This window comes from Colossoma macropomum, unplaced genomic scaffold (genome assembly GCF_904425465.1).
Source record: "Colossoma macropomum unplaced genomic scaffold, Colossoma_macropomum, whole genome shotgun sequence".
NCBI classification, from domain to species: domain Eukaryota; kingdom Metazoa; phylum Chordata; class Actinopteri; order Characiformes; family Serrasalmidae; genus Colossoma; species Colossoma macropomum.
This window is the reverse complement of record NW_023494787.1, coordinates 30897003-30923763: the sequence shown is the minus strand read 5'-3', so window position 1 is coordinate 30923763 and position 26761 is coordinate 30897003. Positions and strand designations below refer to the sequence as shown.

General features: G+C 40.6%; 2 protein-coding genes across 2 annotated transcripts in view; one reads left to right on the top strand and one right to left on the bottom strand.

Moving 5' to 3' along the window:
- The window catches only part of bop1 (BOP1 ribosomal biogenesis factor), an 86288-nt gene that overhangs the window by 19430 nt on the left and 40097 nt on the right, over nucleotides 1-26761 (top strand). The window lies entirely within an intron of this gene.
- Nucleotides 14664-20993, bottom strand: scxa (scleraxis bHLH transcription factor a). Its single transcript, XM_036566895.1, has 2 exons — nucleotides 20006-20993; nucleotides 14664-14891 (listed from the first exon to the last, which is right to left on the bottom strand). Exons 1-2 carry the CDS (start codon nucleotides 20576-20578, stop codon nucleotides 14853-14855), a joined length of 612 nt encoding a protein of 203 aa, XP_036422788.1. The 5' UTR covers nucleotides 20579-20993; the 3' UTR covers nucleotides 14664-14852.

The window sequence follows — 26761 nt, the reverse complement described above, 5'->3', positions numbered from 1 at the left end:
TTGTTGTTTGTTGTTGTTATTGTTGTCGTCAAACTTTTCATCAGTGGAGTAATTCAGTTAAAGCCAAACCATTTGGTTAGTAAAGTGGATAACGCCAGTGATATCTACATGGAACACTGGGGTTTGATTGGCCATTCATTCAGTAGCACTGACGCAACAACCTCTTAGCATTCCTGCCTGTTTTTTTAATCAAAAAAATGTCAAACATTGGAAAAAGTAACACGCAATGAAACGTTATATGCTGCAGAAAAATATGAAGTATTTTATTTATAAGTGTGCTGCCAACGATTCAAATTAGACATATTTGAACGCTGCATTACTGGGAAGTCCGACAAAGAAAATCTGTGTTACTTCTATATAAAACACACAGCTGAAACCAGAGACGGGTTCCTTCCGGTCAGCCAGAGAAGAAGAACCAAGCTAAAGTAGGGTAGCTAGCTAACTTGCTGACTTTACCTTTGTGAATGAACATTAAAATTTGAAATTAATGCTCATACTTTCTTCTGTTACTTTTAAGCTTGATCACCTGTCTGTAAAGCACTGCCATCTGTTTAACCGCCATCAATATGAAAAGTGCTCTGTAAATAAAGATATTAAAGATATTTTAGCTTTTTTTCCCCTTGTCATGTTAAGAGTTGGGGTGGTACGGTGCAAGGGGCCTCACAGAAAGAAGGGCCTGTGTTCAGTTCTTTATTGTTAGCCATCTAGCTTCCTTCTGCATTAGCCTAATGGCATGAGCCACCTAGCACCCCATGTATTCAACTCACAGTGCTAGAAGTTTTTCAGCAACTCCCTTCACTTTGGAGGTATGTTAGCAGGGGTGGGGTTTTAGCATTCAAACTGAATAATCTCATTCTAGATACAGCACCACAATAGGAGGGGAGTAGACATGTTTACAACAAATGTAGTGATTTCGTGGTTTCATTTTTTTTATGTTGGCCAGAGTATCTCAGTGCGGTTATGAGGCAAGGAATGATCTATGGAATGCAGTTTGGGTAAAGCTAATTGGAAGGTATAAACTTTCATTAGTTTTTAGCTTAGTCATTAGCCTCATATCTTCAGTATAAAACTAAAAAAGCAATGTCAAATTTGTTGGCTGATCCACAATATTATATTACTCAAAGTAAAAATGTATTTATTTTTTTTTGGCTGAACTATTCAGAAACCTGTGCCAGTGAAATAGCTGAGGCAGTGTAAACCGAGTGATGTTCATGTGTGCCAGAGACATTGGACAAGAGACTCTCTGAGGTTGGGCAGCTTTTTTTTTTTAAAGTACGATACATGAGCTCAGTCTGCAAGGAGAGCAGGTAGAGAATTCCATTACATCAGCTCTGAACATGATGAAACAGTCACCTCTGCTTGTTCTCCCCAATGGACACATGCACACACACATCCTTGCACTCTTTGGCAACATCTCGAAACATAATTATACTTTTGCATCAGTCCCCTTCACACCTCAGTTCATGCCACATTTAACACTGTCAGAATGAAGGATTGCTCTGATGTTAGCATGTAGTGTTGTAATTGCCACTGGTCATTAGAGGGCACTGTTTCTGCTACCTGCTGGTCAGCAGTAAGAAATCCTTTTTCCAGTTTTGCTCCTCAGTGCAAGAAGTTATTGGTATCTGTGTAAGCATTTCCAGAACAATTCCTCTGGATTTTCAAATTGGAGATGGAGTGGAAAGCTCCAGTGCTGGACAGAAGATGCCTGGCCATTGATGTCAGATTTTTAAATGATCAACTTTGCTCTTTAAATCATTATTTTGTACTTATTTTCAAATTAGTACACAGTGCTATTAGTACACCCTGCCATTATGAGTGAACCCAAGGGCTGAAACTCAGAGGTGGACGGTAACTAGTTATGTTTACTCAAGTACATGTACACTCAAGTGTATTAGTGAGTAAAGGAATCAATTTTTTACTCAATTACATTTTAGCCATTCATATTTAGCTACTAGTTCCTTTTATGTTTAATTTCATTATGTTTTGATGGTGACAGCATCTGTATTGCTTTGAGATTGATTACTCTGACTTTGGAGCTTTAGCATTTTATTTTAGACAAAAAGAATCCCAAAAAGGAGAAGAATAGAGCTGTACAGACCTCAGTGTCTAAGCTAATAGATACTGGATTTACCAAAAAGTTCCACTGCAGTTTTATGTGTTACTTACTAACAGAACTCAGTTTTAACTCACTCAGAAATCAGTTTTTACTCCCCCACTTCTATACGTTTGTAAGTAGTTTTTTGACCTGATACTTTTATACTTCAACTAAAGTTGTTTTTTAAAAATGTACTTTTACTTGAATCATTATTTTGCGCAAGTATCAACTCTTTTACTTGAGCATGTGTTTAGGCTACTACCCACCTCTGCTCAGACTTGTTCTAAGCATTGTTGGTAAAACTTCAGCAGATCATTTTGTGTTTTTTGCTGTTGTGATTTGTCAAGAGGTGCTAGTTGTACTCTTAGCATACTGGTTATAAGTGATTATAGACCACTACCATCAAAATGAATGATAAGCATGCATTTCATCTCCTTATTGATTTAAAATTCTGCCAAATCATGCTGAATGTACAGCTGCACACTTTTGCCCCAAAGCAGCAGAAATCCAACTCTCAAATCGGCCCCCCTTATTGAGCATATTTCAGAACAGAAAATGGGTGTAGAGAGATTGAGGGGGGAAGTTACACTTTAACACCAAAAGCAGTCTCAGCCAAAAGTGCCAAATGTGAATTTTTTTCACCTCTCCTGAAAAGTTAACATCTTTATGATAGTCATATGCAGGCTCTGTCTTGTATGGTCTATCAAAAACATGTGTTCTCAAAGATGTATCGTATAATATATGTACTTATACATTTTGTCATTGTTATTGTGGAAATTATTATATCATTTGAAGCCTCATCACCTAGTCCTGCTTGAGGGTATGGGGGGGTTTAAAGCAAGCTGCTCTGCTTTCTCTTCATCAGAAAGAAAAACAAAGACAGCTTACAGCATGACTTTTCCCGAGTACTCATGAGCTAACAGCAAAACTAGTCTTAAGCCTGGAATTATGATCAGATCTGCTCGAAAAAGTGGAGCGCACATGGCTGGAAGTGAATTTTATTTCTTCCATCCCTAAATGTTGGTAATCCCTAAGTTTAATTTTGTGATTGGGCTGTCTCCAGGTGCTGGGCTCTGATGACTTCCAGATGGGATCTATAGTCAATCTGATGGCAGTTTGCAAAGGCAAGAATTTTAACAGTTCTGCAGACGACTTTGTGCCTGGGCTGTCTCTATTTTAAAGAGGGGGAGGGTAGAGAAGGTGTGTTACCCTGATCATGTCCTTAGAGCAGGAAAAACTGACAGCACTAAGGTACCTCTGTTGTCTCAGAACTAGCTATGGAGTCCACTGTATAGCCACAGGCCCACTTACTTTCTCTTGGAAGGAGATGCTTCTTCCTCCTCCATCCCTCTCATTTAATGGAATTTTCTTTCCAGCTGTCACTCTGTCTCCCGCTCACATTATTCCCTTATGCCCTTGCTCCCTGCGAAGTCGGGCACTAGAAGTTGACGAGCTGCTCCCGAGGAGGGAGAGCTTTTCATCTGAAGTGATCCCCCAACCCTTCTCCCCAAACATACATATAGAAACAAAAGTAAATTCCTGCCCATGTGAATTAAGTCTGCAAGCCGGAAATCAGTTTAGAGCAGCAGTGGTCCTGTGGACGGCAAGCTGAAACATGGTTGAAAAGCTGCTGAATATCCCAGACTAACCGCCGTCTTTGGCACCATGCTCAGGGCCGTAGACGCTCTTTTCCTCTCACAGCAGGTTAAACGGACACTGGGGAAGGTCTCAGAGGGGCACTGGGTTCCAGCAGTTGAAATCAAATCAATTTATAAAGCAGGGACCAGGGGGGTTGTTTCCATCCGTCTTTGGCAGTCTGACACCAGTGAAACAGGCCCTGAACCCACCTCTGCACTCAGCTCTTGGTTTTTAGTGCAGCAACCAGAACAGAAAATGCTCCACCTAGAGCAGGAATCAACTGAAACATGGGAAGGTTGTTCATAGAAGAAAAGATTTGTCTTTTCTTAAGGTCAGATAAACTACATTAGTTAACAGTAAAATAAAATAAACCCCTAGAATGGGAACGTTTGTGAAAGAACTCGAAAGGACAAGCCGTTGCTATGAAAGCCCAGGGGGTGCTAAGGTGTTGCTAGGCCATTGCTATAAAAGCCCAGGGTGCGCTAAGGTGCTGCTAGGTTGTTGCTATAGTAACAAGCAGTGTTGCTGCCTCACTACTCAGACCAGACATAGTATATAAAATGTATGTATGTGAAATTGTCGTTCTGACTTGATCTTTATCCCTGTTGTCTCTGTTCTGATGAGCTGCCTTCGTCATTTTCAGAAATGCATGTAGTGGCACAAGACTGCTGCAGAAGCCGATCTGATCTATGTTCAATCGTGTCGCTGAAATGTGACCATTGGTTCGGTCCCCTGAAATACTTGGACCCCACTTTGCATTTTGCCATTACTAGATTAAAGTCATATCGAGACTATAGAAAGCCAAAGTAGAAGGTATGTAGTTTGACATTAACACAGAGAACAGCAGTCAGTATTTTAGATGAACAGACCAATGTTAATGGTCTGTTGGCTTGGCTAAAGTTACCAGCCTAGTCTTTTTTTTCACTGTTTATATGCATTTTGTAGCATCGCTCTGCTAAGTAATGCTATACAGTCTGACAGTACTCTGGGCCTCTGCAGCCATTTTTGAACTACAAATCACAGTGCAATGACAACTCAGACCCCGCCCCACACGTAGTCGGCCAATGAGAGTCTTCTCATTTGAGTATAGGATCAGTGCCCCCGAAAACAACCCTTTCTTTATAGATGAGAAAATTCTAGGTCAAAACACACTATATAAAAGCTGAATTAAAGCACCCCCACACACACAGATGTCTCTCAAAGAGTACAAGGAAGTATATTATGCTAAGGAAAAAAAAAAAGAGTGAAATAGGTCTCCTTTAACAGGACATGAAAGTAAGGTTTACATAGAAAACTAAAAGCCTCAAAAGAAGTTGTATTAATATTCCATAGACCAGGTACATCAGTACTAAGGAGGCCTGCCGTCAGCACAGGAATGAAATAACCATTGCCAGCCCTCAGCGACCACTAAAACTTCCTTTATGGAAGTTGATGTAGCAATGTTAAGGGTGTAGAACGTGCAGTCGGTGGTGCCTAACCCAGTGATATGTACCCTTTTCCAATGTCTGTCTGAGTGATCCTTACTGTTTTGCTCATCCCCCCCCCCTTCCTTTTTTTCTTTCCCACCCTCTTTAAGCACTAGTGTCTTGCTGCTTTGCAGTCTGAACCTTTCAGTATATGAAATTATACTTATGAGTATGTCCTTTTAATCTTCTCTTTACCCCCACACCACAAGCTGTTTGGATGAAAACTTTCAGAGAGGGGAATGATTAATGCATTTTCTACTTCTGCAGGCACGGGCATGGCTTTTATGAAATGTCTGCACTGTTAAAAAACAAAGACCGGTTTTGTTCTCCCGGATCCAATTGGATCGAGCTATTCTTTAGATTTATCAAATTAGACTGAGGAAAATGTGGGTGGTGTTCCGTTACCGATGTGGAAAGGTAGAGGAGGGGGGTTTAAGTGCTTTATTCAGAGGGGACCCATAGGTCCCTCACAGACCCACCCGCGCACTAGCTTCCAGATGGGAGTTGAGTGAGGTTTTCTCCTTTTTAGAAGGAATTAAATGAACGTACAGCCTGTTTGGAAACAGACTGAACTAATGTGTCTGTACGCTTGCTTGGGAGGGAAGCCCTGCTTGAACTTTGTGTCTCTTGCTCTGCACATGCAGAGCACGTTTCATTGCTTATTTTATTTTAAATCTGAAAATAAGACAGGTTAAATGACTAAACGGTACCATTTTTAAATTTGTTTAGAGTTTTTAATTATTGTTAAATGCAGACAGACCTTTAACTCATTCATGTCTGTATTTGAAGTTTTAAATTTCCTTTGGACCATATGTTCTCTGAACACAAATCTGAAAAATCTTTCAATTTGATCAAACTATACAGCTAAAAAGTGAGTTTTTACCACTATAGCGTATCATTTCATCACTGTATTCAGTCTTTTAGTCAATCGTGAGTGCAAATTTTTTAACAAAACAATAGAAAATTCAAATAGTGAATAAAAATCCAAAAAGTACACATCACGGGTATATCGTACAAGAATGTGCACAGAAATTGTTGTGGTATCACCACATAACGTAGTAAGTAGTTCAGTTTTTTTAAAGAGAAGAAATGTTTATGTTGGGCTGTTTTAGGTTCATTTGTACAAGGACTTTTATGTTGAAGAGCCTTGGTACAACTATTCAAAGCATCCTTACTTCAGACTAATCAGAGTACGTTCTGTAGCATTTTTCCTTGTAAAACTAAATTTAGCTCCTGCATATGAATGAGTTAAAAGACAAATGATTTCATTATTGAGGCAAACATTTAAGTTTTTTAATGATGGACATGATATTAGGCTATAAAAAAGCATGTCATACCCAGGAAGTGTTAGCTACATGCAGAACACTGCCACACTCCCTCTACGGTTTCGCAGTGTCGCCTCTTTCCTTTGAAAGACTGAAGCAGTCAGTTAAAGGTATAAAAATGGCAAATAAAGTTTAAGCAAAGAGAAATAGTCAAAAACACATTATTTTGTTGTAGTTTTGACTGGTTAACAGCTTCAGGTGAGGTTGAGCACGTCCTCAGTTACTGAGTTACCCAGTTAGTATAAAACATCGAAATAACTTGCCGGCTCAGTTTCTGTTCGTCTATTGAGTTATTTCGCTCGTGATGGAGTTTAGCTTGGATCACTAAGTTAGCAGTGCAATATGAACTTGCCTATTCATTCAGTAAATTAGCTAAACTATACCACTTCAGAATAAAACTAATCTTTATAAATGGTTTATGAATGATTTAAAATTAGTTAATTGATGGTCAAAAACACTTGAAAGATCATCTATAAGCAATAAATAAATAAGGCAACAATGACCTGTTTGCCTGTTTATACTGTTAAACTTCAAGTCCTGCTTTTAATTATCTTAGCATCAGGCGGATTGACCCATTATTAAACAGATATAACAGCTCACTTTGCCCTTTAGTTAACGTGTTTATTGATTATTTTGATGTGTTAGGTTTACGACTTAATTAATTACTGAATGAACTAAGTTTGAACCATTCATAAACCTTAATAAGGCCAGTCTTATTCTAAAGGGTACCAGTTAAACTGATGACGAAAACAAAAATAAATAAAAATTTTGCATAATTTATGCCTTGAACTACTAAATTGTCACTGCTATATAGATAAGGAAGCAAATAAAAAACAGTCAGACTCCTCCATCTCCTTATCTAACACAATGTTATGGGGTGAAAAGGGATGTATAAATACATAAAACTATTTGTTACGAACCAGACAAATATTGTTAAAATTGTGGCTAATTGTGTAACATAACATTTGTAAGGGTGTTATTAAGAACACATAGTGTTCATTAAAACCCCTAAAATTTTTTTTTTTTCTTTCCCTCTAAAGGGGAGGCCAGACACTCAAAGTATCCGTGCAATAGTCAATCTCAGTCACATTTTTGTCCATAGCTAGAGGGTAAACTACTTTCCAAACTGTTCCTTTATAAGGATACAAACGTCCACTTTCAGCCGCCTTATGCTCTGCTGAAATCAATACGGTGATAAAATTGACAGATCGCTAGTAAATTATGTGGAATCTTGGCCTGTCACTGTGCTGTCAGCAGGAAATCTCTTTTTAATAGTCTATTTAAGGAGAAGCAGGGATGTGTTTTTCTAAGTCGGTGGGGGAATGTTGATACAGAACGCTTGTCTGGGCTTCAGGGCAGCGAGAGTGGGGGGTGGTCTGAAAGAAGCTGCTGCGTGAACCGCGGCTTGTGTGCCGGTCATACAGCAGTCCGTGATCGGCCGGACTCTCGCAGGTGTGCGAAGGTTGGGGGGTAGGCAGTGGAAAAGCTGTGGGAGAGGAGAAGACGGGGGAGAGAAGACGTTTCGAGCGCTGCCAAACTAGCCACCTGTCGTTCCATCGTTTTTAGGACTTCCTTTTCATCCGGTCTTCAGCACAGCTCCCAGTTGGCCCAGCTTGCATTCTGCCAGAAGGCCTGATTGAAACCAACTGCCAGCGAGGGCTGCCATGGGGGAGGGGCAGTGCAGTAGGTCGTAAGGAGGATTTAGAGGAAAGAGAATTCGGCCCTTTCACCTTATATACAGCTGAGAGAAGCATTGTCTAGACTTGATCACAAATCTGCACATAGACTACTGCTCCTGTCCTGACAGATTTTTCTTGTCTTCCAGTTACAAATTGTTCTTAAGGTATTTACATTTTTCTATTATGTAAGGGTACAAGATTAGAGGCAAATGAGGCAAGTACATTCTGTCCTCACCATGATGCACTGCCTTCATCCACTCCTCCGCTCCTTCCTCCAAAATACTTGCTTTCATTCCATCCCACTCTCCAGGCATCTGACCTTAAAATATGCATGCAAACAATAAAACCAAACTACTCTTTGTGGCTTGTAAGCGAGAACACACAAAAAAAAACAGTATATCTGTACGGATTTGACATCATCTGGATGTTTCCGGTTAACGGCAAAGAAGGAAAGCTGCGATCTCGGGCGAACCATTTGCTCTTCTGGCTCCCACTCGATGGCTTTTGCTTCTGTCATAATATTAGAGTCTGTGGTGGAGAAAGCTTTGGGGCATCATTAGATATTTAATTTTCAATAAATAACGACTTTCTCTGAGTGATGTACCGGATGCTCGGGGGCCAGGTGGGAAACTCATTGGAAACCTGGATTGCCAGAACGCAAACTTTCCACATGCGTCCTCCAAGGTTAAAGCCCTGTGTACGAGAATCTCCAGATTATTTATTTATCAGGGCTAGCATGGCGCTGAGTCCACGTTGCATCGTTTGTTTTTCCACTCTAAGCGATGATCGCTTGGCCTCCAACTGACCTCTTTTACAAGCTTGTGGTTCTTTTTTGGTGTTTTACAAATAATGATGAGATTTATTTTTACGGGCTTTACTTCCTGTAAACGAATAAGTTGGTGGAAATTAAAAAATGGGAGGTGGTTGGAAGCCCCATCTTGCAGCTGCATCAGGTGAGGCAAGGTTCTACACCATTCGGCTGCCTGCCTGGCCTTCTAACCTCGTCTCCGAGTGCCACACTCACTGAGACAGGATGACTGGAGCAAAACGAGCTGACACTGAGCAGAGCAGAATAAGGCCAGACAAGGTCTAGTCTGCCTGTCATCTGCTAACCATCCTCTAGACAGCATCTGGGGACTGGAAGAAACGTAGTCATCAGGGAGCATTATTACAGTCACATCCCACCATTTGCTATGGAGCTGGAGCTTAAAAATGGCCTCTATACATTGTTGCTGCATCTGGTCTGTTTCTGCAGATGGTTAAGGTCAGGTTAAGGGAAAAGTACTTTCTCGTTCAAGGTCGAATGGTGGATACCTGTATGTGATGGTGGCACATAAGTCTCCATGTGTGAAGGAGTGTGGCGAGAAAAACCAAGATAATTTTGCCAATCACAGCTAGCACACGCAAGCTAGCAGCCATGATAACTAGCACACACTAATTTCAGCGCTAAAATATTTGTTTGATAACAGAAACTAAATAAACAGATAACCACTTAGCTGTGAGAACACAGGTACACATAAATATCAAGACAAACACCAAACCAGTATCACTGCCTAGTCACTTCACAAAGATATTTTGAGCAACTTTTGGCCTTAGCATCGGAAACAAGCTAGTGTTGTCAGACTGCAGCATCACAATAATATGAGAGATGCGCTACAGAGTTTTACTCTAACCGTCACTATCTTAGCTTAGCGGTTACTTTTTTTCATAAGTCAAATAAAACATAAATCAGGCAGGGGTAATTGCTGCCAAGCAGAAATGTGGCTAACTCTGCATCAGATTTGAAGCCTTTCAGGTCCTGTAGCTCCCTTCACCTCTGAAGAACCACTCCATTTTTTGTTCTTTCTTTTTAGCTTGCTGTTTACTTGTCTTTGTTGTGTATGCTGCTGTTGGCTAAGGCGGGATGGGCAGTTTTTTACCTGCTGGTGGTTGTTTATCCATCAGTGCCTTTGCGTTGTCTGAGACAATTGTCCTGGCTCTGATTGGTTGTTTTAATTTGGGTGCCGTTGATTATTTCAAATGGCCATAGGAACACTAGGTGGAGACAGAAGAGCCTGATTCTTTTTTTTTTTTGTACTACTTCTCAATAATGACAGTTATTTTTGTACGAGTTACCTGCTGCAGCTTTTAAGCAAATGGCTTCAAATGAAAGAAAAATGCTTTTACCGGCACACAGCATGGGTCTTACGAAAACAACAAATTTCAAAAAACTTTTCACTGGTGTTACACCTGTCAGTGCCGTTTGTCTTCATTTGGGAGCTGCTAAGTATTGATAGCTAAGAAGCAAGATTGCTAATCAGCCAATCAGGCCACTTTATACTTTAATAGTTTTATGCAGTGAACAAAAAAGGCAGCTAAATTGTTAATCGCAGTTATTTAGATGGCAGTTTGTGGTCAGCTAGTATTTCATGAAGAACTGCTTTACATCTCAGTGTCCACTTGTAATCAGATCACTAAAAACAATGGTTTATACCATATGCGATTGGGGCCACAGTGTGTAAGCTGAGTAGAAAGTGTAGTCTTTACTCAAACTTGAATCATTTTGGTGACATTCCAAATATCAAAGCAGTATTTAATGTACAGCAGTTAGGGTTGAAGAATTATTCTACTTACCAGAGTAGTACCAAAGTTTTACAAATGCTTGCTTACCTGTGTGCATTTGTTGGTCTTAAAAGGGAATTACACTAATGTTTCACAATTTCTGCCTAATTCAGTCATCGAGATGTAAAAAAAGAGTTCATTTAGAGTGGTTTGATTAGAAATGATTAATTGTGCAAATCTGTTAGAAATAAAGATTCTGTGCATGTACGTTTTTCATTCATCAAGGTACACAAACAGTGTAAATGTACAACAGTGTTTTTAAGGTACAATTATGTACCTTAAATACGTTTTTCCAGGTAAAAAGTACATATTGGTACCTTTTCATAACCTGATGTTTTAAAACAGAGCAATAAAATAAAAAGCCTGGAGACGAGACTGGGTGTGTGGAGTCAATACAACTTAGAAAATATAATTTCAATGAATTATGGTACAGTTATGATCCCTGACTAAAGGTACTGAGATGTACCCTTGAGCGGACCACCTCAGTGACAGTTTACTACGTTTATTTCTGAGAGTGTAGAGAAACTTAGATTTCTTTATAGTGGTGGTGTCAAAAAGTATGAGGTTTTCTTCCAACAACAGTGATATGTAATAGTGAAATCTGAAAATTGTTTTCTTTGGGAACTATTTTAACTCCAAGCAGTGCCACAGATTTTATCTTCATAGTTGCAAGATAACCTTCAGATATCTATCCCCATAATTCTGAAAACCTGCATGATAAAAGCAGCCACCTTCATTAAATAACACAGTGATGTATGAATTCTGTTTGTCATGGAATGAATATATTAGATTCCAGTCTGAAAGAACATCTTTGGCACTAGGGCTTTAGCACTATTGGTAGCGTTCTGTGCCCGAGTCTGCTCGTGTGGGGGAATAGGTCACTGGGTTCCCTGTGCTTTGCATGCTGGTGAGGGATGAGAGAATGACAGAATGGCACACTGGGGTAAAATGTCGGGATAAAGCTCAGCTCGACAGTCAGTGTGTGTCTGAGTCTGGAAAGAAACATTTCCACAGAGGTCATCTACTGGACTCTGCTGGTAACTTGACCCATGCGGTGGCTGATGGAAAAAGTCGTTCTCTAAGGCAATCTGGATGCGAGCTGAAAAAGACAGAGCATGGGGGTTGGAAGGTTTTGGCTTGAGAGAGATCGTGGATGTGGGTGAGTTTGGGGGATGGCTGGACAGAGTATTAGGCAAGGGTGAGAGTGAATGAGCGGTGGGCTACAGAATCTGGTCGACGAGTCTGGGGGCCGCGGCGGGCTGCCAGGAGCCCTACCTGCACATCCCATCTGTTCCAGCTGATCGCCTCTTCTATTCTACAGCAGCATCACACAGTTCAGCTTCCCCTTTGAAGGATTAGTTCAGTGAAAAGTGAACACAAGTTACACTGTTTTCTTTATATCTCAAATGTACCTAAGATACGTTTGATGTCAGAAGTTGCCTTCTTTAGTTTGGCGCTGGAGCTGAGACTGAGGTGTAAAGTTATAAAGGCACCGGTTTGCATTGTAAAAACTTCAAATAAAAATCTATAGGAATAAACACACTTCAGACTTTAACGTGGCTCTTACTACTCTTTTCAGCTGTGACGTACTGCTACATAACTGTGAGGTGATGCCAAATAGGAGGGACTTGGCTCCAAACAGTTTGGTCTTAACTCCAGATGGGTTTGCGTTCTGTTGAATGCCTTCTTATTGGTGTAATACCAATGTGTGTAAAGAGGCTTTAGTGGGTCCTGCATGCTTTCTAACGTTTTAAACGGCTCTACCTGATATCTCAGTGCTACTAATCTAAACAATACTTTTTCACACAACATAAAACGTCTTGCCTGATATAGCAGATTTTATTTCTGATGTAAAACTTAATCATGACAGATCTTTTCTATTTTTATTGGGATCCAGCAACATTAAAGTGAAGAACACGTCTGGAGGTTGGATGGCCCGATGAAGCCATTTCTCTTTTGATAGTGTAATGGTCTGATGAGCCCATGTTTTTGGTAACTAATTGACATGAATGGTGAGAATGCCTTTGTTGACTGAGGTTAAATGATTGGTAAATTCAATTAAATGATATAAAAACAGTCGTTTGTGATGAATACATGAGAAAAGTATTGGCATCACTGACATTCACAGCGCTCAGACCCCGAGCTACAAGTAATGATATTATTGCTCTTGACTTTTAGACAGTTATCTTGAAATCTTCAGAGAAATGTTTAATTAGACCACGATGTGGGGCAAACTCAGATCTAGCCAACTAGTTTAACTGCACATATTAAGGATCCGGTGGACATTGATCTCTCTGTTTTCAATGCACACAAGATCAAAAATAAACAGTTTTTAGTGTTATCAGTAGCCCACAGGAACACCAAACCCAGCATCACAGAAAACCCACTGGACTTATTAACAACTAATAGCAAAGCACTCTGAGTTATGCGCCGTGTTGTTGTAAGCATTCAGCAGCATCACACTCCATAGCACAGGGGGGCCTGTGGCGATCACCCCCCTGAAATCTTTATTGGACCCCTCATATAGATATTAACACATTTGTACACACAGGATTTCACAGAAAGAGCCAGTCCAACAACATATCAACAGTCCTGATGTCTGTTTATCTGCCTCTTATTCATAATGCATCTCATCCGTGAAAACCATTTTGAAACAGACCCTAAACCACCTGCCACATGATATTCATTACTTTACATGATTTTAAAATCCTAAATACGTAATCTAATCTACATTAACATTCAAGTAATGTTAGGTGATAGTAGATGGAGCAAATGGCTTGTTTGAGGCATAATAGCAAATAAACAAGCAAATTCCGTTGTCATTTTTTTAAATTGAAAGTAATTATTATATGGGGGTCCCAGATCCTGGTTACACCATTGATACTTTTATCTATAAAATGGACAAAAGTATGTCATAAAGCTTTGTCATAAAACAGTCAGTATGGTGTTATTTGGTAGGAGGTACGCTTCCATTACTTGTTAGCTATATTTGCAATGATTTCATGAAGGCTCAGTAGATTGAGTCCAGTATTAGCTGTAGACTGAAAATGATAATTATGTGCAGTGGTTTCTTCAGTGTTACTTTAAAAAAGTGTTTGTGGTAGACCAGATGTGTCCAATAGAGAGAGCCGAGAAACAGAGAAGAATTTTAGATATAGATGGTGAAATGAGAAGGTTTGAACTTTATCTGCCTGGTCTGTGCACTGAGGTATAAGCCTGAACTCAGACTCTAAAGTGTTGCCCACAGATCTGTCCCACTGATGCCAGAAAAAGAAAAATGCCTTAAAAAAAAAATTTGAGTGAAACCGAAAGTCTTGGCATAATTTGACTTTAATTTAATCATCAATGAGTACATGAATTTTTTCATATTTATTATACATTATATTGTCTAGAATTTAATTTATTGCTTACTTTTTATTTCTGAGCTAAATGCACTGTTTGACCAAATTTGCAAGAGTACATTTGTCACAATTTGACTCGCTTTAACTCATATTTTGAGTGTCTTTCTCGGGCTCCTCATGCCTGCGCCCAGGTCTTAATTTGGGGTTTCCTAAGGCAGGGTTATCACTCTTGCACCCTAAGCAGTCTTCACTTGGCTATTCCTGCTGTTGCTGCTTTTATCTGCTTCAGTTTCGTGGTAAATGGTCCTGCTGGACAGTGTGCATGGACGTCTCAGAGGTTGGTTTTTTTCTTTCTGCAGTGCAGCCCTTGGCAAGTATCTTTTGTGTCAGCTGTCTGGTAAAAAGGGAGAAGTTGACACTCCTAGCGAGATGTCGAACCAAGAAAGCTGCAGCTGAAGGTGTGGCGGATGTGCAGGTATTTTTAGGTGTTCAGCCCTTTTGATAAAAAAGGCGCTGCTGTCCGAAAGGTCCGGTCCTCGTCATCATCATCTTCCAGCCCGAAGAGCGAGTGTCCATGTGTGATTTACATAGAATTAAATATGAATTGCAGTTTTGCTTATATACACCATAAATTTAAAGTTTGTCAACAGTTTGTGTGCTGCTTCCAAAGCTCAGCAAGTCCCAAGAGCTTCATCCTCCTCATATTAACTTCTCAGGGCAGTTTTTCTCTCTCTGTCTTTGCTCTGTAAAGAGAGAAAACACTTACATTAGATTGAATAAGAGAAAAATACTGTACTTAAAATTGTAAACATCTGCTCACTTAGATTTTTTTCCTTTCCTTTCTTTTTTCCCTCTTCACTCATGATGACGTTCATCTCTCAGATACATGCTGCCCCACACACGCACTTGCGCACATACCGCAGGCAGAGCCGTGGGCATTAGGGCCTGGTGTTTTTCTGGGCTCACCTTACACTTTGTGGTAGCAGACTCGCGCGCACGCACGCACACACACACACACGCCTGGCTCACATTTCCCTGTTTGCTTTGCTGTGAGCAGCAGCAGCAGATAGAATGGCATCATTTTCAGTGCTGTGTTCTGACACAGGTGGAGATTTAGTCAAAACACTCAAGCCGTAATTGATGAAGTCAGACACACTCTCACTTACAAACATGCCTCATGTCTCTCTCTCTCTCTCTCTCTCTTCCTCTCTCTCCCTCTCTCTTCCTCTCTCTCCCTCTCTCTCTCTGTTTTCTCTTTCTCTCTGTCTTCATTCTTTCTCTCTTTCTTTCTATTTATTTCTTTTCCTTCATTTTCTTTCTTTCCTTTTCTCCCTCTCTCTTGCTTTCTGTTTCCTTTTCTCAGTCACATTTGTTTTCTTTCTTTCTCTCTTTCTCACATTTTCTCTTTTTCCTTTTGTTTCTCTCTTTTACTTTCTTTTTCTTTCTTTCTCTCTCTCTCTCTCTCCTTCCTTTCTTCCTTCTTTCTCGTTCATTTCTCTCTTTCTTACTTCACCCCTCTTTCTTCCTCTCTCCCTCTGTCTATAAAAGTAGGACTGATATTGATATTAGTCACTGATGTGGGTACTCGATGGTAAGTGTTTATACTGGGCTTCCTTAAGGTGTACTTTGTAAATGGTTAAAGACACACACAATCGGAATGTGTTATTTATTTATATTTAATCTGTTTTTCATTTCAATAAATTCTTATTGCCCAGAAAAAAATCTTTACATATATTTTTCTCTTGTTCCTTTTATATGTATATTCAGACTTTTGCTCAGTACTGTATGTGTGTGTGCATATATGTATATTTACCCCCCTCCTTTTAAAGTCAGTGCCACTTTTAAGTCTCCAGCACTGTGACCCTGGGGATCACTTGCAGCAAACTAATAGGATTTCGTCTACATTTGTTTTTCATATCCTGCCTAACACGCTGTAAAGAAGCAGTTTTGCTGAAGTCTGAGCTCCAGTGCCCAGATTGATTATGCTCCTGCCTGCTCTTAAGTCTTTAGCGCCTTTTATTTCTAACTGCTGTAAGCCTTTCGTTGCAGAGCACATCTTAAATTTTAAATTGCTGCGCCAACATAAGGACATTTAGCCCTGTTTTTCTCTTTCCTTTAGCTGTCACCTTAGACTTGAGACACAATGCAAATATTTGGGTTCACCCCAGGTTGACATGGAATGGTGGCAGCTTGGTAGATTACAGTGAAGGGGTTTGTCCATGTGTGAGTTCCAAGTTGTAACTCTAGCCTTCAGCGGTGTCTGAACAGATTATTGAAAGCAGCTTTCAGCTTTCTTTTGCAAAGTGTTTTATTGTCATATTTTGATATTAGGGTTACTCACTTAAGTACTTAGGGCTGCACAATGATATTGGAATCACATGAGTATCGCCAGATAATTGCTTTGTAATAAATATATCGGCATCAGACAGATATTCAGATTTGACTGATATTTTGAACTCAGACTTGATAAAGTATTTATCGTACTCCAGAAGAGCAAAGTGTTTAAGCCATACTGGGTTTCTGTGCTAAAATGTCTGTGTTTTATTCACTTTGCTGCATTTGTGACCTTATTGAAACGGATGTGACATTTCTCTGTAATGTTAATCCAAGTAGACTTCGTCCTAATTTCCACAGTTTATAAATGTTTCTGTATCAGCTTCTACAGATATCTGATATTCCCAGATCAGAGCATCCCTAGCCCATCAACTGGCCCAAAGATTTGCCCAGATGTAGCACTGTTTTGTGTTTATATGTGACTGGATGTCCTCTGTGTACTTTAAAAACTTAAGACTCAGAAACATTATAAGAAAGTTTCCTTACATTATATTTTTTTATATATTTTATTTTTGTGTAGCTTTGGACTGGATGTTGAGTTGCACTGCCATACTTGCATTGCTTATGCCAAGATCACTGTGGAAAGGTGCTGGTTAAGTTCAGTGCATGTGTATACATAATAATTATTTCATGATGTGTCAGGTGTTTGTTTCTGTTAGTGTGAACAAACGCTCTGATCTCTTCTATGTGCTGGTAATGAAGGTGCCCTCAACAGTTATACAGAAAGCATGGGCAGCGTTGTGGACGCACAGCTCTGGGGCCTGCTCCTCACTCAATAAGCCACCTGCTTAGCCACCTATAACTCTACAAGAGAAGCGTGACGAGGTACCTGAGCTGCATGCACGTATAGGCCATTTTAAACGTGCTCTGTCTCAACAGACTCGCCCCCGCTCCTTCTCCCTGCACGCCAGCCCTCCCTCCTGTGCGTCCGGTTGAGCAATCCCCCTGCCATCTTCTTCTGAAGCCCCTGTCCTCACCTGCTAAAGCTATTATACCGATATTTCATGTTGCAAGAAGAGAGCTCACGTCTAATGACCTGTGTGGCTCTGCAGGGAAAGGACAGGAATATGCATTCAAAAAAATGAAAAATGGAAAAAAGCTTGTTTCCGTCAGTTAGTTCTTCAGGCATATTAAGAAGCGCAGTGTTGTTGTTTGTTATTTGCGCATTCATATATTTTGGTATTCATCCTCCTATCAAGCTGACATATGTACTATAACGTTGAGGCAGGGGAGACTTAGAGTTTTGTCTGAGTCTTGAGTTAAATATTTGCCAGATGTATGGTTTTCTGGGGAAGAAATTTTATAGTAAAATTTATTTTCCCCCACATGCACAAATCAGTTCTTACCCTTGACTTACGCACAACTAACACAGTGCCCGACTGCCTGTGTTTCATTTAATCTGCCACTCTTGAGTTTGTTGGTGGTTCCCGAAGACCTCTCTGTCTCTTTTGTCTCTGATTATGGACATTTAAATGTTGGCAACAGCCAAATGTTAGAGTTTCGTCCTGCCTCAAAGTGTTTTCTTTTGGGCATGTTTTTCCTCCCTCTTTCTTTAGCAACAATAAAACAGTGAGTCTTGGCCGAGCAGTGCTTTTCACGGCATAATGAGCGCTAAGCAGGGGTGAAGAGCCGAGTGCGGTTTGGAGGGAGCCCTCACGCCCCTTAAACCCTACTACAAAGAGAGGCGCAATCTGGTTTAAATATTGCTCGAGCACTGAAACACAGTTCCTGAATTCTACCTTCAAGGCCTAAATACTCTTATTTTATTTGTATGTGGAAGGATTCGGATTTATTAGAGTCATGAGACTCTTGCCAGCAACGTGTACCTTCTTTTGGTGACTTTGAACACTTTTTTTTATGTAGTTTTCCTTGCAAATTGTACTTTGTTGGGTTGGTGAATACTGTGTTGGTTTCTTAAATGATGCCCCACAAATTTCTTGCGTGCATGCTGTGCTTTGTCGGGGATTTGAGACGATCAGTGATCGGAACATTGTGGTTTCTCTTTTTTATGTGGGCCACATATTAAAGGACGGATGAAGCATTTCCACTGTTAAACTGTTCCTGAAAACTGGGCTGAGGGTTCTTTGGAATATACCAGATTCCTTCTGCAAGTTCAGCTGATCAGCAGTTATCAGTTTGAGACTAGAGCTCACTTTTTATTTCATTTATTATTTCACATTTTCACACAGTTCATGGTACCCCATGACTAAGATTTATCTCTGGGCTGAGGGCTGGAGCAGGTTGTGTGTTTTGCTTGACAGAGTTATTAATTGGGCAGTGAGGAAGAACCTTAGAACAACACAGGATGTGAGTGTAAATCGCTCAGGATGGTGCTGTGCTGCTTGGCGGAAGAGACGGGGACAGATGTTCCCAGAATGCTTTGGGCCTGATATTTAGATCACGGAACATTTACATTTGCATATTTATGTCTCCCATTTGGCCATTTGTCATAAGTACACATATTTTAATTCAGCAGGATACCGAGTGTCTGCATCAGTACCATTTCCCTGCTACTTTAGCCTTCTGTAGCCTTTCCTATTTCGATATCTGCTGTTCATTGAATTCAGTAGGGTCATTTTTTTTTCATGAACTGGATTTTCTGGATGAGCGTCAAGTTTTTGAGGAGTAAAATGCACATTGTGGTGATGATATACTGAAGCAGAATATGTTCCAACTTCATGGCTGACTCTAATTGTCTCAGGCGCATGTTATATTTCACATCTGACGGCTCTTTGCTGCACAAGTTTAAATTACAGTTTTCCCCTCTGTTTTTGGTTTTGGTGTTATTGTATTCCTTATGGCCGGGGTGTGATTTACGGTTTTATTTTTAATGCGCCGTGGTGTTGGCTTTACGGGCTAAGGTCAGCGCAGTCACTCTCTGAGGACCAGCTGGGGGGGAAGACAGATGATGTGTTTGTATACCGCCTGACAGTCTCTTGTTGATCGGATACTTTCCGTTTGCCTGCAGCTAATCTCATCTTTTCTTACAACCATCTATGAAGTAATGGTAGCAGCATAAAGATACAGTGCATGATATAAAGGGACACATGGATAGAGTTATAACTCAGGCTGGGAAATGAAATATTGGAAAACCTGAATTTACTGTCAAAGTTTATTGAGGTGGATTATAGATTGGACATGGTAGCTCTATGGATGGCAATGACGATATCTGTCGTTGGAAAGACTTTTCTGTCTGTTAATCAGTAATTGTAATGTTGTTTTCGACCTTAGCCATCGAGATTCTTACCTTTTAGTGCTTAACACTGAAAATTTGTTTATTTTAAAATAAATCATGCAAGCTTTGTATGTTTTCAACTGACATTCAATACAATACGTTCATGTTTGCCCTCCATGACCTTATTCAGAGGGAAGAGTCATTTGCTTTGCATTTCCCTACCACTTCAAACCAAATTCATTCAGACGCCTGGGTAAGTATCGCCCAACTGATGCTTTTATTTGAATTCAACAGATTTAAAATTCAGACAATGGAAAAATGTCCCAGACGGCCATGTTTGCCACTCACCATTTTCCTCTGGTTGCTTAGGCAGAAAGTGCAGATCTGTTTGGGCTGCGAGTTCTCAGCGTCTCGTCCAGGCGACCCATGGTGGTGGTAATAGGAGGCCGAGGGTCCACTGCTGTGGCACGGCTGCCCGTCCCCGCAGCCCTCGCCTACCAGCAGCACGTTGCCCAGGTGTGAGATGTAGCTGGAGGCGAGGCGGAGAGTCTCAATCTTTGACAGCTTTCTGTCGGCCGGCTCGGTCGGGATCAGAGTCCTGAGAGCGGTGAAGGCCGTGTTGACGCTGTTGGTGCGGTCCCGCTCCCTTGCATTGGCTGCGTTACGCTGCCGACCTTCACCCACCATAGGACCACTTCCCGTGCCCGATGGCACTACCCCGAGGAGCCCTCCTCCACCCCCTCCGCTGCCTGGCTTCCGCTTCCTGCTGCCCACTTTGAGCTCGTAACTGGAGGTGTCCAGGCGGAAGGAGCGGTCGTCAGAGCCCGAGCTCTCACTGCCATTCTCGTCGTCCTCGGACATCATGGAGATCTCGGAGTAGAGGTAGCGGCTCGGAGCTGGGCGTACCATCGCAAATGACATCTTTTACCAGGCGTAGGAACTTCTAGAACTGTCTTTGGCTTAGAGTTCCACAGTCACACATTCATGGATCACGCAGTATGGGGAACTGCAAGGCATGCAGGGTTGTGACTTACTTGCCACACATCCTAGTCCTCCTGAGCATGGGTTGTGCTCCACTGCGGCATGACTTTGGCATTAAAGTCCTGTGTAGCAACACGAAAATGTCCTTCTCTGCTCCTTTTTACTAGCTGTTCCAGAGATGATAACTATATCTCCTAGTCTTTGTAGGGTTGCCTTTCCTCACATTCACTTGGCTTGACTTTCTCTGTCTGAGATCTCGGATTCACAACCTCTGTTTCTTCATGGCTTGGTGCTTCAGTGTGCCTCTCATTGCCTCAGCAGTAAGCTCTCTCCCTCTGAGCTGAGCTCCACGTGTGGTTTCAGTCTGAGCGATTCAGCATGGTTGGGCTTTATAGACTGTGGGAGTGTCTGGGGTGAATACACCCCTCCTCTCCGTGTCTCGCTCTCTCTATCCCTCTCCTTCACTGCTTATGCAAATATCCCAGCTGGCTGCACCATGGAGGCAAGCAACAAAGTGGAGCTATCAGCTCCTTTGCTACGATTAGCTCCCTCGTTTTTTCGCTATCAAATTCATCACAATCTCTCTTTCTCCTTCTTGTTTCACATTATTTTCTGTCTGCAAGAAACATACAGTTAAGTGTTACTTTAGGGAGAATTTTTTCATGGTGACTCAGTAGCTGTAGGACAGGTGGAGATGAGTCTTTGGTATCTCCCTTCCATGTGTTTCTACCAACCTTATACTGGCATGGTTTAAACATGCTTTTTGAGGCAAAATCCTGTCCTAGTGGGCCATAAGTCAGAAGTTAGCACCTGTTTCTCTCTGAATCACCCATGACAAAGTGTGTAATTGTCAAAGTATTTTTAAGACCCTGTTAGGTTTACCATGAAATGTATGTACAGTGACTCCGATGTTGAGTTAGTTGGAGACCTATTTTTTACTTGAAGATGAGTCATTTGAACTTGCTTGGCAGTCTCTGAATGTTATGGGAAGCTCCAGAGAAACTCTTTGTTCTGTGAGAATTACAGATGTTTAGTTTGCTTTATATAGATCACTCCATACTTCTGTCATGAATTTTAAGAAGTATTAAGGCCCCGTATTATGAAAAATTGAATTTCATTTATTTTTATTTAAATAAGAGTTTAATGTGGTATATAAACAATTTCAATTTCAAAGCATGCCATTCACTCCCCATTCCACATATTCCATATGTGGAAACTAAGCTGCTGAAACAGCCTGTTTTGTTTTTGTTTTTGAGATGTTACAAAAATCAACACCTTAGTGTTTGTTTTTGTGACATAAAAACACACAACCTTTATAAGGCAACCACAGGGGGGAAAAGAAAAATACAAGGAAAATGCAGGATACAGGCTCTCAACCATCAATGACCAGAGAGAAGGCTACAGCGACCAAAAATATAAAAATCCAAAAATTGAAGTCAAATTGAAGGTAGGCTTGTCACAATTATTACATAATCACCTGATCACAATAATTTAAGATGATCACAATTATTGAAGCTGACTGCAAACTGACTGATTTTTTTTTTTTTTTTGCAGTTGTTAGATTTCAGTCTTATGCTGCAACAAACCAAATGTGTATGGGATGTGGTGCATTCAGGCAAAAAAAAATGTGAATAAAAGAAAGAAGTAAATGCATTCATAGAACTTATGGAAACAAAAGTTCTAACTTCTAACTTACTGCTCTAACATGTTTAGCGGGCAACACAGTGTAATGATAATTTATTAGCTATGTAGCTACTTCTGGTGCTTTTAGCACTTATCCTGGCAGAACAAATTAATTTTTTGCCTATATTTTCACCGTCTTGAACATTTAGCTTTGCTTAGCTCTACGCTTAATTCTGCATAACTATAGACATTTGTGAGACTGTATTGATTTGACCGTACAACCAGTGTTAGCTGCTAAGTAAACATATCTAGCAAGTAAGGGCGCTAATTAGACAATTTGGACACTTCAGACTTGTATTTTAATAGTTGCAAATAATGAACAAGACAATTAAATTGGTAATCACAGTTATTTATATAACAGTTAATCAGCATCTAAAATTTCATGAGAGTTGCGTCATAATTTAATATAAATAATTATATGATTTAACACAATAAAATTGTGAAATAATTAGGTTACAACTCTTTTGTAGAATTTCGTCAAACTGATGTTTTTGTTGTAGTAGAAATGCAGGCTACACTGGCAGGATGCAGCGAGTCAAATTTGCGCATGCAGTTTTTTCTGATCGCCGTCACCATCTCTGTAGTCACCATTGCTTAAAGTTCCCATTCTCTTGCAGAAAAGGGATGATACTGCATTTGTCCTTTTGTTTAATGAATAAGTAGATTATAAGCATACCTGTATAGTTGGGCACTGTGGGAAATGGTGCGTTGCCTTTGTACAACAGCTCTAATAGTTTTGATATATCTGCTTTCACCCTGATGCCTGCCAAGGTGGCCATGAGCAGATCTTTTAGCCCCTTTTAGATTACTCTTTTTTTTAAATCTTTTACCATGTTTCCCTTCATTAGGATTAGTAGCCTTAGAAAACAGAAGTTCTCACAGTTAAGTGACATTACTCGGGACTCTAAAGGTCTTTTACTTAATGTGATCACTTTGTAATTGAATACAGGGTGAGGTCCAGAAGAACCTTGAACATGCGACATAACCATTTTTAGAAGTGGAGTACCCAAAGCCCAACCCAAAGAGATTCAAAGTGCTGTGTAAAGCAATATCTGAAGTCAAACTTCATTTGCAGACAGTCCTTTCGTGCAATTTGGGGTCAAGTCCTGATGTCAGCATGCTCTCTGAATTTCTGGAAAATATTAAGGTATAAATAATGGATAGCCATTCCCTCCCTTCAGTATGCTCAAGATTCAAATTTTTAACATGTAAGGTCAACCCTATTCAAGACTGTTTAATGATGTGGTTTTGTACCATCTCTTTAAAATGATGGCTTGAGATTGACTTGAGATGAAGATGATAAAAAAAGGCTCAAAAGCTCAGAAGTTCTGAGGGTGCTGTAAATCCCTTTAAATGGCGACTTCATGTTTAGTCTGTCCTGAACCATAGCCTCATAATGAGCGATGTGAGCTGTAGTCAGACAGGTCAGCCAGAAAGGGTAGCTCATTTCCCAAAAGGCTCAAGAGCTCCCCAATACCCTCAGTGATCACGAGCACCAGTGGAGATAGAGAGTGCCTGTGTCTCATCTCCTGGTGTTCTTCTTTTCCTTTTTTAGTAATTTGAATCCATTGTGAGTCAGTCTCCTTAGATGTCTGAATGTCATCTGCCCAGTGAAATCTTTATATTTGTGTAAATCTTTAGTATGAGCGAACACATTTAAGTGTCTTTCTTTTAAGTATTTTGGGGGCGGGGGAGAAAAGTATGCTTTCATATGCGTTTCTCGTTTTCATTAATAAAAACAGGTTTCCTAATGGCTGCTACAAGCACAGAGATTTATACTGCGCTCTGAGTGGGAGAGGACTCCTTAACTTTATCCTAATAAAAAGGATTTTTGACTCACTTTACTAGGAGCAATAAATCATTAGTCAATTTTTTAACACAATTGTACCAAACTAATGTTTTCCTCATGTTGAACTGTGTACAATTATCCTGTTTCGAGCAGACTTTTCCTCTTTCAGGGAAATTGGAATAAAATCTGAAGTTGTCTTATTTTTTATTTCCTCATGAAACCAATTTTAAATCCGAATTGCTTTACCATTCTCTTCCCGGGTCAGTTCTGTGACCAGGCTAAGAAGTATTGGTTGTCTGTGCACCTATCTTTAGAGGGGCATTTAATTGTGTTTAGTTTATTGTGGAAAGCAGTGAGAGAGACTTTTTTTTTTTGTTTTGTTTTCAATTAAAGAACAATTTCTTGTGTATTTGTATCTTGCAGTGTTTTTATTTATTTTGGGGGGAGGAAAAGATGTCTACAGCTCCCACTAAAAAGGTTTCCAGAAAGTGTTGTCTTTAATCATGTAGTTTTGATTCCATAATGTCTAAATCTAATATGTGGCATGATGGAATGTCTTGAATTGGAATGAGGCGTTACCTTTTTATTTATATCATGATTTACGATATTGTCACAATGTTGCAGTATAAATTTAAAAAAAGAATTTAAAAAAACATTTCGTGTGCAATATTTACAATAAAGCAATCTTTAGAATAAAAAAGAACAAGCTGTCCATGTAATACTGTGTATCATTATTACAGGACTATTTGCAGTCAGGGCTGACGTTGAGAGCCCTGCCATAGAACACAGACCCCTACCAAGAGCTGCAAGGCTGCTCAAACATAAAATACAGCATGGACAAGCTACTAGTACCTGTGCTTTACCAGCATAAGAATGGCATATACTGCACTGTATCATATAAACACCATTCATTATATAACAGTGCTTAATGTGGAGACCTTTATTTTAATAGCAGCCTCTGTTTATCAAACACATTCATGACAAGAATGCTAATTTCTGCTCATAGGAAAATGAGGTTCTCCGGTATATCATGGCAGCAAGCTAACAGACATTTAGGTAACCTTTTTGTATGCTGTAGTTTTACATTGAATTATTCAGTAAAGATTTCCAACACTGAACAACTGGATTTGCCCTGTTGGCTCAGTCTATCCAGCTGCTTAGGTTAACGCATAAAATTTAAACTAAATTACAGTGATGGCGTTCGAGTGTTGACCATAACAGTACCGCACATGTTCAATATTGCAGTGTACTGAATTAATTACCGTTTTACTTTTGGTGCAGGGCTTAACTACATGAAGGATGTCGTGCCTTGAATTGAGAAAAGCTGTATTGCCACTTCAGTAGCAACTTTTTTTATTAACTTAATTAAAGCAATTCAGTTAATATGACAAATATTGTCCTCTTTCATTTTCAAAACTGTGTTTGTTCTGCTGTTCCAAACAGTGAGGAGACCTTGAAACTAATATATTGCTCTCTCTGAGCTCTGTTCTTTATGACAACAGACTCAGTAATGCTCTTCAGGACTTCACTATTAAAGAGCAAATTTTGCCATGGCAGTCAATATATTAAAAGTGGAATCGGGTTGTAATATGACGACATTCATTAGAGCTAAGTGAGACCGCAGCGGCCCTCTTCTCAGACGAAACGTTTTGTTACCTCATAAAGCCTTGCGTCCGGGGTAACAAATGGCAATGCTTGTTATCATCCTGTCATAGAGGGTCCTGCCCACTCTTTTCCCTTAAAGCAGAACAAGAGGCTTCCAGCTGACAGTCATTACTTCTCCCCAGCGTTGCGCGACATCTAATCTACGCCCCCACACCCCCCCACCCCCCCACCCCAACCTGAGGAAAGCACTTTCTCAACCCCGTGCGTCTCCCCAGGCTCGGCTCGGCTCCCTGGCTGTGGGGCTGCGTCGCTGGCCAGAGCGCTGTCAGGCTCGGGTTATGCACCCGGCCGACCACAGCCGGCGAGATTTGGACCGCCGGAGCCCCCCGGCTGTCGGCCCGGACCCACGCGTAAGCGTGTGGGCTTGCAGCGGGGGCGTCTCTGTCTGGACAGGCTTGAGGAAACGGGCCCCTGTATCACTTTCAGGCCAGCTAAACGCAGGCGGTTTAATCTAAGCCAGATGCAGGCCAGCTGCAGCCCCCCCATACATACGCGCACCCACGCCAGCGAGCTTTCGGTTCACACTCTCTCTCTCATTCACACACGCAGATCTCGCTAAGGTCACACCAGTGATGACTTCAGTTAATTCCTTTAAAAGGGGAGGGGAGCTTGTGCCGAGAGGAGACAATTAGGTTAGCCTTTTGTTCTGGTTTGAAATTGCACTTACTCTAACTTTTCCATTGTTAAAGCGCTCTTTAACCCCTGTTCTCTTCTTTTATGGCATGTTTTCTCTTGGGTACATTTACGCTGCACTGAGCGTATAAACAGGCTGGAAACACAAAGGAGCAGAGGAGGGCTTTGGTGACTTTAGTTCTTCCACTGTAATAAGGAGAGGACTTAAACCGGTCCATCTTATAACTAGGGGAGCTGTGTGGGTCACTATTAAAGGGCACATATTCTACATTTTTCTCAATTTTTTTGTTCCTGAGCTCCACTTATGATTGGTGTACCGAAAACATTTGTGAATAATTCTAACATGACCATTT

Bases quoted from the DNA above. Each gene is read 5' to 3' on its own strand.
- scxa (XM_036566895.1), bottom strand. From the start codon at position 20,578: ATGTCATTTGCGATGGTACGCCCAGCTCCGAGCCGCTACCTCTACTCC. The intron at 14,892-20,005 runs GTGAGTGGCAAA...CTCTCTTTACAG, and splicing joins TAAGCAACCAGAGGAAAATG to AGCAAAGACAGAGAGAGAAA.